Source organism: Crassostrea angulata, chromosome 1, assembly GCF_025612915.1.
Source record: "Crassostrea angulata isolate pt1a10 chromosome 1, ASM2561291v2, whole genome shotgun sequence".
Taxonomy (NCBI): Eukaryota; Metazoa; Mollusca; class Bivalvia; order Ostreida; family Ostreidae; genus Magallana; species Magallana angulata.
Genome location: NC_069111.1, coordinates 14,753,811 through 14,766,242, shown reverse-complemented (window position 1 = coordinate 14,766,242; position 12,432 = coordinate 14,753,811). Strand labels below are relative to the sequence as shown.

Here is a 12,432-nt window from a genome sequence, read left to right as displayed (position 1 = left end):
AATAATTGGTTTACAATATCTACCTGTTTCAATGAATAGTGAATGTGCACTTATTCTTAATCTTGTTAGCTGGGATCTTTCATGCTTTTTCAAGGAAAACTTTAAGTAATCTTGCAACTTGTACTCGTAAGTATTTAAATTAAATTTTACTGTAAAAATGAAGTTTTCCTGAGTCAGAGGATGAGATTTTGTTCAATTGCTCAACGATCATATCAACAAAAAGTTTATTTAACTTAAACCTCAAATCCTTATGGGAAATATCTAAAGATGTTAAGTTTAGTTTTTGTTGGACAAATTATTATTTTAGTCGGAATTTTTTGTGCTTCATGTATTTAGTTACTGATTTGGAAAAAAACCCAGAAAGTGGCCTGCAATATACATGTACTAAAGCGATGATGTCATAAGAACTTACCGAATCAATATTAAAATTATTATTTTTGTCGAATTTTTTTGTGCATGTATATAGCTACTGAAATTGACCTGCAATAACTACTGTCAAGTTATAGTACTCCGTGTCTCTTTTTACAACTTGACACTAGCTATCTTATGTCCCATGAGTTTTACTTCATCATCACGTCCATAACGCATGTAATTGCTTATTGCAACATTTTTTCTTTTAGAAAAGGTTATAATTGTTAGTCGTTTCAATTTTGAAAAAGAGATATCGACATGTACTGTTAGATATATGTAAAGTCACGCTTTATATAATGACTGAATGATATATTTTTTATGGGATATTAATTGACGCTATTTGGGCCATAACTAAATGTTAAAGTTTTTTCTGTGAATTTGAATAATTCATGAAGAATATACATGAAGTTGTCATATAATTCATTCATTCATTCATTCATTCATTCATTCATTCATTCATTCATTCATTCAATTAGCGCAGACAGGCTTTGCCCCCTCAAAACACCAATAGAATAAAAAGAAAAATCGTGAAAACTTATTCATCTATCAGTTGTATTGATTCTTTCTGGGGGATCACACACAAGAAACAGATCGCATGTGATCATGTGGCTTGAATAAAGTATCCGAAATTTTGATATACGACATAACAACACTCACGACTAGAATTAGGACAAATTAGCTAATAATAATCCAGATGATGAAATGAGATTTCTCAATTTTCTGCTATAGTCTCGAGAGATAAGTTATAGATTATTGACATAAAGGTACTGAGAAACAAATATATCTTAGTATTTACATATGTGTGTTAATTGGGGGTTATTTTACATGATGAAATAATGTGTAAGCTAAAATTGCAGTTCGAATTACCTCTGGTCTCATGATATTGTTGCACAGCTGTGACAATCGTCAACCATTATAGTATTATTGTATTAAAAGTCTTAAATAGGTGGGGTAAAAGGAAGTTATCACAAAAAGAAATTGGTATTGTGAAATATCTAAGGAGAAAATATAATGTAGCAAGTCGGAAGATTATGTTATCATATGTTTACAAATGTACCAGTGTGTACATGTGGACTTTATTTGTAATATTATCAGGTTTAAGACAGTTAAGTTATTAAGTGCAAAGAAATAGTTATATTCTGCTGTATTCATTTAGATTTTGTTAAAATGGCTGATAAACCAGAAGGAACAGTTGAGCCACATGTTGAGAAAACAAGCCCTGCTGATAAAAAGTCTAAAAAAGATAAGAAAGCAAAGAAAGAGGGAAAGGAAGTCCATCAAAAAGAAAAGCCGAAAGCAGATCCAGATCAACCTCAAAAAAGTAAAGCAGAGCTCAGAGCTGAGCGACGTGCTAAACAGGTATTCATTAAGTAAACACATTTAAGGTTTGAACAATCTGGCTTCATGTCTTTTATTGTCAATGATATAATTATACCAACAATGAAGAGTGGCTTAAATTGAAAAACAAGATATGATTAAAAGTGCAATGTATTTTGGGTCATGACAAGATTTTTTTGTTCTGTTTAGGAAGCTCAGAGGGCAGCAAAACAAGAAAAGAAAGATGCAGGGTCTGCATCGGGGGGTAAGCCAGAGGCCGCAGGAGCAAATATAAAGAAAGAGGCCTCATCAAAAGATCTCTCTGCTGCATCAGCAGTGAAGAAAGAACCCAAAAGGGTCCCTGACCATTTAAAAGCTGACGATGTAGAGACACAAAAACGAATTGCAAAGAGACTGGAGAAACAGCGCCTCCCTCAGAGAACTGTTGCTCAGAGAAAAGTTCGACTGTTCAATCATCTCCATCAGTATGAGAGAGAGGTTTCACTAACAGGGTCTTTCTCGTAAGGATCTTTTTTTCCCCTTATTTCTCCTCTTATATGAACAATTAGATATTGAAATTTACTTCCATACTTTTAACAAGATTTGCCAGATAGCTGTCTTACTCTATAAATGATAAGTTACAACATGTATAAGATGTTTTGATATGCTTTACTTTAAATGACCACCATTATACCCAGTGTTTGATGACTGTTATTATTGTTCTTAAAGCTTTTCGTCTGGAGGAATACATCCGGTTATCATAAAACTAGGTCTTCAGTATGCTGAAGGAGTGATATGTGGATCTAATGCTCGCTGTCTGGCTATGTTAGCAGCATTTAAACAGGTAAAGTCATCAGTTTAAAAAGGTCATGATTGCTAGATGTACATTATTACTTATTAGGTTTGGTACTGACCGTTTACAGAAATTTGTGGGGTTGGTAAAGTCCATAGACGGCGAGGCGGAGCCGAGCCTTCCATAGGCTTTACCGACCCCACAAATTTCTGTAAACGGTCAGTAACAAACCTAATAAGTGTTTTGTTTTGTCGAGGACCTAAAAATTGATAGGTAAACAAACAAAAGATAATACATGTATATAACAATTAAATTCATAGCTCAATTCTCAAATTTGTTACCTTTCTCATCAGTCATCTGTGCAGACCTGGGATCCATTGTAGGATCATAATATTACGTCAGAGGCAAAGGGGGTCACTCTAAATATTTTGGGGCTTAAAAATTAAAGGTATGGTTAAACGTTTGTGTAAAAAATCAGCTCAAATAAATTAACATCCGCCATGTTGCCGTATAAATTTTGACACTTGCAGTGTAAAGAAATTTATAAAATAATCATGTGACGCGATTCATCCAACGACGTCGAGACATTCTAGTCCGAGGCAAAACAAATTTATATAAATGTATATACCCCACCCAATTTAAAGGAGAGTTCAAGTACATGTGAATCCAGATTTGGAATTTCTTTTGTTTGACCAATAACAGTGAAAAATGATATGAAACTCCAAGAATGCAAAAAACCCACTCTTTTGGTGTTCAGAGACTGCATCCTTTTTGCAGGTGATTCAAGATTACACCACTCCTCCTCAAAAAGAGCTCTCAAGAGATCTGGAAGCCACAATAAAGCCATACATAAGGTATGCATGTATGATTCGTATTACAGATTCACAATAACAGATAACAAACTAATGATGGTCTGTGCATATACATGTTTAACTAGATCAAGTGATAATCGTTCAAATACCTGTACAGTAATATGATAAGTAGAAGCAGAAAATTTTACATGGGCATAGAACACGTCATTTTTATAGTACACCTTAAAAGTGTGTATTTTATTCCCAATTAATACTTTTTAAAGTATTATGGTTTGCATTGTTATTTATGCTTAATTTAAAATGCTGTTTTATTTTCATCTTTTTAATGTAATTGGTTTTTCTGAAAATGTATACCTTATTTTTTTCCAGTTTCCTAAATCAGTGTCGTTTGATGTCAGTGAGCATGGGAAATGCGGTCAAGCATCTGAAACACCACATAACTCACATGCCAAATAATCTAAAGGATTATGAAGTTAGTGTATTAATTTGTATTTTCTCTGGTATATTATACACCTAGCTGTATTTTACAGCTGTACATTTATTCCATTAACAAAATACTCTAGTTCATTTAGGTAATTAAAATCTGATTTTTCAATTTGAATAATTGGTATGTTTTTACATAATTCCTAACTGAAATTATACTCTACTAAATATTGTTGATCTAAAATACTGGCATGTGTTTTGTTTTTTTTTTTTGTTTTTTTTTTTTTTTTGGGGGGGGGGGGGGGGCTGATGTTACATAGGAATTCTGGACATATTTGAATTAACACATAGAAATACATGTAGAAAACTCAGAATCATCAATGGTAATGATTAAATGGGAGGTTTAGAAAGCCCTCTCGGTTATTCCTTATACAATGAGACAGTACTCAAGCTTTAATATATATACCAGTATATTACAATTACAGAGCAGAAAAAAATGTTAATTAAATGCACCTTATCACTAAAATGTGGACGAATCCCGATTTGATTTTGATTGAAGGTACATGTATGTGTGTAAATGTAGATTTTACAAATTAAATCTTGACTATGCTAAATAATTTTATTGTTTTATTTTAGGCTAAGAAGAAACTTCTAGAGACTATTGACAGTTACATAAGAGAAAGGATTTTACTTTCTGCAGTAGCCATTTCAAAATATGTGCAGGATGAGGCAAAAATAAAAGATGGAGATGTTATTCTTGTGTATTCATGGTAAGGTTCATTAGCAGTACCGTATTATTATCAAATAGATATAAATAATTATTCATTAGCAATAAGTATTGCATGTGTGTTGTTTCATCCTTTGATTCTGTCGTCTCTTATATTTAAATTGAATGTATATCGTGAAAGGATACCCTTATTCACACACAACAAATTATAAAATCCTCTGTTTGGTAATTGCAGTTCGTCCATTGTTCGCAAAGTTCTCTGCGATGCCTGGAATCAAGGGAAAAAGTTCAAGGTCATTGTGGTAGACGCTCGTCCTAAAATGGAAGGTAAATGCATATTTCTCTGAATGCAAATATTTCGAAGCCGTTTTTTGATGTTTAGGAAAATGATGTTACATATATGAATTGATTTCTCCCCCAGGGAAGGAGATGTTGAGGAGACTGGTGAGGGCTGGTATCCCTTGCTCCTATTTCATGATTAATGCAGCCTCCTACGCAATGCAAGAGGTGGGCATTTCACAATGATTTTAACCATATTTTTGATAGTTACTGTATCATTTAATAGTCATTGGGCATTTGAATTTCGCATTGCTGGTATATTACTATTTCTTATTGCTATCATCTTTTTTTCAATTATTAACTGAAGATTTCCGTGTCTTTGAAGAAATTTTTAAAAAGTAAAGAAATATTCATAAAATCTCTTAGTAATAGCAAATTTCACCATTTGAACGCGATAAAAAAAATGTTTAAGTTTTAATTAAAGTTAAATTTTAAGTGCCCTTTGACATGTGCATCTACATCCTAAATAAAAAAAATCCATGTATTACCTGGTAATTTTTGTGGACAGGCTACTAAAGTGATGCTGGGAGCCCACGCTCTATTGGCCAACGGCTGCGTGATGTCCAGGGTAGGAACCTCGCAGATCGCCCTGATAGCCAAGGCGTGCAATGTTCCGGTCCTTGTCTGCTGTGAAACGTACAAGTTCTGTGAGCGTGGACAGACAGATTCCTTTGTATATAATGAATTGGGTCAGTGCTTTCTTAGATCAAACATTGTTCTTAATTTATAGAAGGAAAAAAAAGGTTTAAAAAAATTGTGTTTTATTAAATGGTTCAAAAAAAAAAATGGTTAAAAAGAGTTTTTATCAATTGTATGCACTGGCCACCCTATTTTATAGATCTAATACATTTACAAGAATACTGTCATTTGGTCTTTGGCGATGTTAAATTCCAAGTGTAATGAGTCATGCTATATTATTCATCTCAATACGAAATGTACAATGCAGTTTGTTATATATACACAGGTGACCCTGATGATCTGGTGTTTATCGGCAACAAGACGCCGTATCTGAATGACTGGAGGGACTACAGCTCACTGACCCTCCTCAATCTAGTCTACGACGTGACCCCACCAGAGTTCATCTCCTTAGTGATTACTGAATTAGGACTTATTCCGTGTACTTCTGTTCCTGTTGTGCTTCGTATGAAGCAAGCTGAAACTAATGAGACATAAGACTTGTAAAATAAATACTGTGACTGGCTTGAGATTTTAGTGTTACTTCTGAAATTAACTTTTTTTGTACACTCTTACAAAATTCTTTACATATTATTTCTAAAGAAATTAAAAAATCACTGCATTGCATAACTTCAACATACAAAGTGGGCAAAATTGGGCAAATTGCCTCTATACTGGTCAGTTTTATAGATCTCGATACTGGTAGTCATTTATTGCTGCAAGACAAATCTAATAAGAGAGTTCCAGTATTGATTGGGAGACTTGGCCCTAGGATCATAAGGCAATCTTTGAAAAATGAATAGTCTTAATGTCTCTTAATTGAAAACACTGACAAAATTGAAATGCTATCAAAAAGTGTATAGATATTACATTGTTGATTACAAATTTCAATATTGATTTTATGATATGATGAACAATCATTTTATGACTGATTTAAAGTACAAATTTCAATAGTATTTTATGATATGATAAACAATCATTTAAGACTGTTTTAAAGTTTGATTTAAGTCTGAGATTGCTTCATGATCCTCAGGTTCCAAATGTAAATATTAACTGGTTAAATTTCATTACATGGATAAAATATATGAATTGTCACCACCATTGTACACTATGTAAATTTATCACAGATACACATTTGATCTCTCTGAATGTTAGAACTGCAAATAGGGAAACATAATCAACACAAAGCTCTGGGTTAAAAATAAATTTATTTTTGGAAAAAGATATAACATATACATAAATTGCAACCTTGATTCAAGATTTCCGGTAACATGACAATTTTTTTCTAACTTGGAGATAATGTGTTGTAAAGCTTTATGATAAAAAGTAAAGTGAATTCAATTCACTTCTAACAATTTTTCAACAAATGAAATCCTTGGGATACCATGCATATAAATTTCATCATTCATTCGATTTCAAAGATGTATGCAAGTACGTCTATGAAAAAATAATTTATGTCAAGGTTTGCTTGAACTAAACGATAGATGGCGTTTCAATGTAAAAATGATCTACATGTAACTATCCCTGTCCAAGTAGTCGTAGTTTATCTTTTCCTTTCCCTGAGAAGGCGGCCTGAATGGCAGCAAAGACAACGTTGGGTGGCTGCTTGGCATCCACGGCCGTGTGGATCCCTTTCTTGCTGTAGTAATCTACGAGAGGACTGGTTTGTTTGTGATAAGAGTCCAGTCGCTTCATCAAGGCTTCTTCATTGTCGTCTGATCTTCTTATGAGTGGTTCTCCAGTTTTCTACAGAGATATAACAAATTCTAAACTGTGGATGATAAAAAGGGATTAAAACTTAAAGATCATGATTTAAAATTCCTTTTGCGAGAAATTAAACATTCATGTATTATTGATGAAATTAGAGCCAACAGAGAAGAAAAGTCATATCAAGTGTTGAAGATATCTTTTTATGCTTAATATAGGCTTACATCATCTTTCATGGGAACTTTGGGTGGATTGAACTCCACATGATATGATCTTCCACTTGGTGGATGAATGAGACGCCCGGTGATGCGCCGCACCAATAAAGAATCATCAATTTTGAATTCCACACATGCAGTCAGCTTGGATTTTCTCTGCTCCAACAGTTTGTCAAGCTAAAATGATGAGAAATTTCTATTCAGTAATCATTTTGTAATTGAACATGCACCCCTTTATCAGGTCAAAATAGTAAAATGAGGCATAAAACCTGTTTACGGGGAACAGTTTGCACAATAAAATGCTATCTTTAGCATGGAAGGTAACTTTGTATTCATCTTAAAAAGAAAAATTCTAATAGATCATGTTGATGTTTAACAGGAAAAATATTGATTCTTTGAAAAACAAAAAGTTTTTCTTTTTAAACAATAATCTCCACAAATCCTTGTTAAACATTAACAATATGTGCATCATATTTTTAACATTTTGAGGGTATTCATAAAGTAAGCCATTTTCTTACAGCAGATGCTTGTTTGATGGTGCGAGGGAATCCATCCAGCAGAAATCCATTGGCACACTCTGGTTTATCCAGGTTTTTGTCAATCATTTCAATGACCAGGTCATCGCTCACCAGTTGACCTTGGTCCATAACACCTTTAACCCTCTTCCCCAGTTCTGACCCCGAGGCTATAACTGCCCTTAGCATGTCCCCTGTAAGTAGAAATCAAAATAAAATGTCCTAAAAACATGCAAATTGCTGTAGATTCCTTATTTCATACAAGTACTTAGGTAATTTTGCTCTTTAGTACATATATCAAATTTCAAATATATTAAATTTAAGCCCTGAACATTTCCTAATATATGCAGACATTAATTTCTAATGTTTTATTCAGAATTCATAGTAATGGTATCTTGAAAGCATTGCAAGTTCAGAAAGAATAGAAAATATTATTTTAATTTTTTTTTAACCTACCATTTTAAGGTCAGACGACACGTTCCTCGAGCATCTTTTTTGTATCTCCTCGTAATAAAGAGTTCCATTTAAAAAATATTACTTTTATAATTACTTTAAAAATGATCAAAATTTACTTGGAATTGAGCATATGTCTAGATGGTCGAGTGGTTAGAACCGTGGCCGCTCACTGCCAGAAGCGTATAGGTTCTAGAAGTCGTGAGTTCGAAGCCCAGCCCCGGCGGAGATTTAGTTCTAATATAGTGAATATCGCTGTGCTGTAGATGTATTTATTTTTATACCAGAACTTCAAGTGTATTTTCAAGAAGATTATATTAAGAAATTGCATACTCTAGTATTTTGAAGAAACTATGCCTGGTAAGGTACCCTAATTTTTTGCAAGAAAGCTTGTCAAAGTAGTAGTAAACCATTAACTATTCCTGGAAAAAGTTATCTAAAATTGAGGAACGTGTCGTCTGACCTTAAATATAAGTATGTGAAAAACTTTTTTATTTGCACATTAAGACTAATGTATGCCTTCAGAGTGAATTTATAGTGTCAAGGATTGTTTTCCAAATATGAATTACTGAATAAGCTTACCTGTTGAAAGATGACATACTTTGTATTCATCTACTAATTTTGGTGCCTATAAAAAATCAAAAAATTAACAAATAATTATTGCTTTAAAATTAGGCCTATAAAAAAAATTTGTGTGTTTAGGGTAACACTGATGAAAAAATTAGGTTAGGTAGGTAGGGATTTTTTTTTATTTTATCATATTTTTTTATGCATGAATCCTAAGAGTGTTTGTTTGTGTCATATTTAAAAATGGGTTTTTAATAGAAATGATATAAAAATCACAAACGGATAAAAACAGACATCTGAAAATGGTAGAATTGGGGCATTTTTGTAGGTTAGGTCGGGTTACCCTAAACACACAATTTTTTTTTTAGGCCTTACAACAACTTAAAGTTTGTAATGAATTGGTTAAATTAAATCAAACAAAAATTTATAGAAACATGGCTAGTAGATGAAGGCTAAGCTACATGTATGCCCCAAAATGTTTAAGCAATTTTGGCTAAATCATATTCAATATTCATTGATACTTGTATCTCCTAGTCCACTTCCCTGACTCCCCAAGAATGCATCAGCCACTTATAAGTTAAGCACTTTGTTTGTATTTAATAAGAAGTTAATAATGAAACTCCAGTCGAGGTCAATGAAACTAAACTATAAATTTTATTTTACAATAATTTATTTGAACTGTTGAGTATTTCTGTCCCAAGTAGCCTAATTCAATTGAAAAAAAATGACAGTTAGATATTCTTAATGTTTATATCCATATTTTTGCGATTCATCAAAACAATATCCGAACAATAATATGGCTGTGTGATAGGAGACGTTATCTAGTGTCAATATGACACATATTTCGAGGAAATTCGAAATATACCACATGTAACTTCATAAACTTGGCAGAACACCATTAACCATCAAACTTGCATTGCAAGATTAAAGCTATATAGTTTGGATAAAATACCTGTGTGCCTTTTCCTGAGCCAGGGGGCCCCAGTAGCACAGCGTTTACTTTCGGTGGCACTGGAGGCATTTTCTGTGACGATTGACGAGTCCACTTTACAAAAGGAAATTATCGATCGCACATGCGCATTGTATCATACTCCATATCATAGGTGAGCGGATCAAGTTTTTACACATCAAAGGATTCTTCGTCAGCCAAGGGTCCCGATTCGTTTATACTTATCTAGAAGTACATGTATGAGAGTCTACACTTAAAATTTTGTAACATTAGGAATACATGCATGTGAAAATTTCTCTACGTTATCTGTAATTCAGTCTTGGTAGACTACCTCTTATAAAGAATATTTTTCAGTGAGCACATGTGTACAGTACATGTATATTGATTTGTAGAATGTCGGTCTAGACACTGAGAGCAGTATACTCTCAAAGTAAAGATTAATTAATTGCAGTAAAAATATACAGTTGTACCACTCTGATATACATGTGTATGGATCATTTGGTAAACTTGTAGAACATTAATTAAAAAAAAAATTCGAACAAATTACAAACTTTAAAGACAAAATGTAGAAAATAAATAGTTACTGATATAACATGAATAACTGCGGAATTTAATCAAACTGTCATATACGAAGGTTATCTTTTTTAAAAAAAATACATTAAATATTGTGTTCTAATATAGCAATTTTTTTAAAAAATTGAATAACAACTTAAGAATATCAAAACCTTTGAAATATCGGTCTACATTACAGGCAGTAAGTTCTGATATTTTTTTTTGATATTTTTATTGTGAATCTTCAAAATAGTGTTTTTATATATAAACACAATTTATTATCGCTAATTTTGGATTTTGGTTTAAAGGGGCGTGGTCACGATTTTGGTCAAATTTTATTTTTCTGGTTTTATTATTTGCAATGCTTTAGGAATGAGTTTCTAATGATCAAATAAGTTTTGGTGCCAGTCGTTGAGTTTTAAGCAAGAGACAGGGCACACAATTCTTCGTCATATAAACAAGGCTCGTGCCCTTTTTTTGTCTACATAGGTCGAATATACCGGTAAAAAAATGTTCAAACTGGTTTGTCTATCTTATCCTTCATTTTAAGCATAAATAAACAGTTTCTAACGATTAATACATTCATTTTAGGTCTAAAACTTGAATTTTAACTTCAACATTCAAAATGTAAACAAACGCTTTGTTTACATAGCTAAGAATTGTAAGCTCTGTAACTCGTTTATAACTCATCAAATGACACTCAAATTTTGGTTGCCTTTTAAAAATGCCTTACTGGTGCATTGTAAACATTAAAATCGAAAAAATAACTTTTGACCAAAATCGTGACCATGCCCCTTTAAAGCCACAGACCGAATTAATAATTCCTATATAAATCCATCCTACTCCGGCAAAAAGTAATGAATTTAGATGCCAAAGGGTTTGACTATTGAAGCCTTCCTTAACTCTAGCTTTTCTAACATGACTGATAAACCAATTAAGACACAGTACTGAATACATGTATATCAGACAGTCATGATATCAGTCTTAAGAATTATATAAAGATTGCGCCTACAGTTTGACTACGTGCGCTACTTTCCTTACGATAAATGCCAACACAATATTATTCTGTACTATAAACCGAAGAAAAAAATATGCGTAAAACCTATCTACTAAATAAAATAAAAATCTTGGGGAAAATTTAGCAGGTTATGTAAATTTCTCTGCAATGATCGCTTCCTTCATAACCCACATGAATCATTAAAGAAAACATGTTATTGTTTATATTAACATCTTTCTTTAACTTATTCAAAAATTGAGCGAAAAAAGTAAATAAAATTCACTAAATAATTGTTAATGTATATAAGTACGTTAGCTAAAAGAAACAACCAATCGTCTCCTGTGAGACTTTGAGTCTGACATCATCATGCTTATTTCGTGCAGTCCGTGATTTTCCTTCGGTAGTTATAGGTCTCGACCAATCGATAAACTGGGCGTGTCAATTTCAGTCCTGTCACTTTCTTGTCAGTTTCAGCCGCTGTAAAATTCGACCAATCGATAAACGGTGCGTGTAGATTTCAGTCTGGCTGTTTCTATGGAGCTATGAATTAAATATAAGTTTCCGTAAGAAATAGAGGGAATAATACTCGGTAGATGTAAATATATATTTTTTGATATTGAAATCTATAATGAAAACAAATAGAACAATAATGTAATTATATAAATTCTTATGTATAAAAGATGGATAGGAGAATACATTAAAGTGGGTTCCATTATCAATGAAATTTGGGATATAAATTTGGCCTTTAAAGTAGCAGAGTGCGGGATACAAAAACACATTTAGCCATCACACCAGATAAGATCGTGTTGTAAAGTTATCTTCGACATAAAAAAAAATTTAGAGGAGAATTGCAATTATATAGCTTGAGTTGAGGATCCAATCAGCTGGTGCGCCAAGAAAACACGTTTGTTTGATATCTTTATTTCAAAGACAATATACATGTAGATATAAAATGATTTTCTTTAACAATTCATTGAATT

General features: G+C 32.6%; 2 protein-coding genes across 2 annotated transcripts; one reads left to right on the top strand and one right to left on the bottom strand.

Annotated features, from left to right (window-relative positions):
• The first annotated feature begins 1,054 nt into the window (after positions 1 to 1,054).
• Positions 1,055 to 6,029, top strand: LOC128156840 (translation initiation factor eIF-2B subunit delta-like). The gene is made up of 11 exons (XM_052819152.1): positions 1,055 to 1,175; positions 1,568 to 1,770; positions 1,939 to 2,249; positions 2,458 to 2,572; positions 3,299 to 3,375; positions 3,703 to 3,805; positions 4,393 to 4,526; positions 4,719 to 4,810; positions 4,905 to 4,990; positions 5,331 to 5,511; positions 5,787 to 6,029. The coding sequence occupies exons 2-11, from the start codon at positions 1,579 to 1,581 to the stop codon at positions 5,993 to 5,995; spliced, it is 1,500 nt and encodes a 499-aa protein (XP_052675112.1). The 5' UTR covers positions 1,055 to 1,175; positions 1,568 to 1,578; the 3' UTR covers positions 5,996 to 6,029.
• Positions 6,030 to 6,686: 657 nt separating this feature from the next.
• On the bottom strand, positions 6,687 to 10,037 carry LOC128156850 (adenylate kinase 2, mitochondrial-like). The gene is made up of 5 exons (XM_052819164.1): positions 9,907 to 10,037; positions 8,970 to 9,015; positions 7,938 to 8,128; positions 7,429 to 7,596; positions 6,687 to 7,243 (listed from the first exon to the last, which is right to left on the bottom strand). Exons 1-5 carry the CDS (start codon positions 9,973 to 9,975, stop codon positions 7,016 to 7,018), a joined length of 702 nt encoding a protein of 233 aa, XP_052675124.1. The 5' UTR covers positions 9,976 to 10,037; the 3' UTR covers positions 6,687 to 7,015.
• Positions 10,038 to 12,432: the final 2,395 nt, after the last annotated feature.

Coding starts and splice junctions, on each gene's coding strand:
- LOC128156840 (XM_052819152.1), top strand. CDS start 1,579: ATGGCTGATAAACCAGAAGGAACAGTTGAGCCACATGTTGAGAAAACA. Junction 1,771..1,938: donor CTGAGCGACGTGCTAAACAG/GTATTCATTAAG, acceptor TGTTCTGTTTAG/GAAGCTCAGAGGGCAGCAAA. Junction 4,527..4,718: donor GTTATTCTTGTGTATTCATG/GTAAGGTTCATT, acceptor TGGTAATTGCAG/TTCGTCCATTGTTCGCAAAG.
- LOC128156850 (XM_052819164.1), bottom strand. CDS start 9,975: ATGCCTCCAGTGCCACCGAAAGTAAACGCTGTGCTACTGGGGCCCCCT. Junction 8,129..8,969: donor AGTATGTCATCTTTCAACAG/GTAAGCTTATTC, acceptor TTCTACTTACAG/GGGACATGCTAAGGGCAGTT. Junction 7,244..7,428: donor AAGTTCCCATGAAAGATGAT/GTAAGCCTATAT, acceptor ATATCTCTGTAG/AAAACTGGAGAACCACTCAT.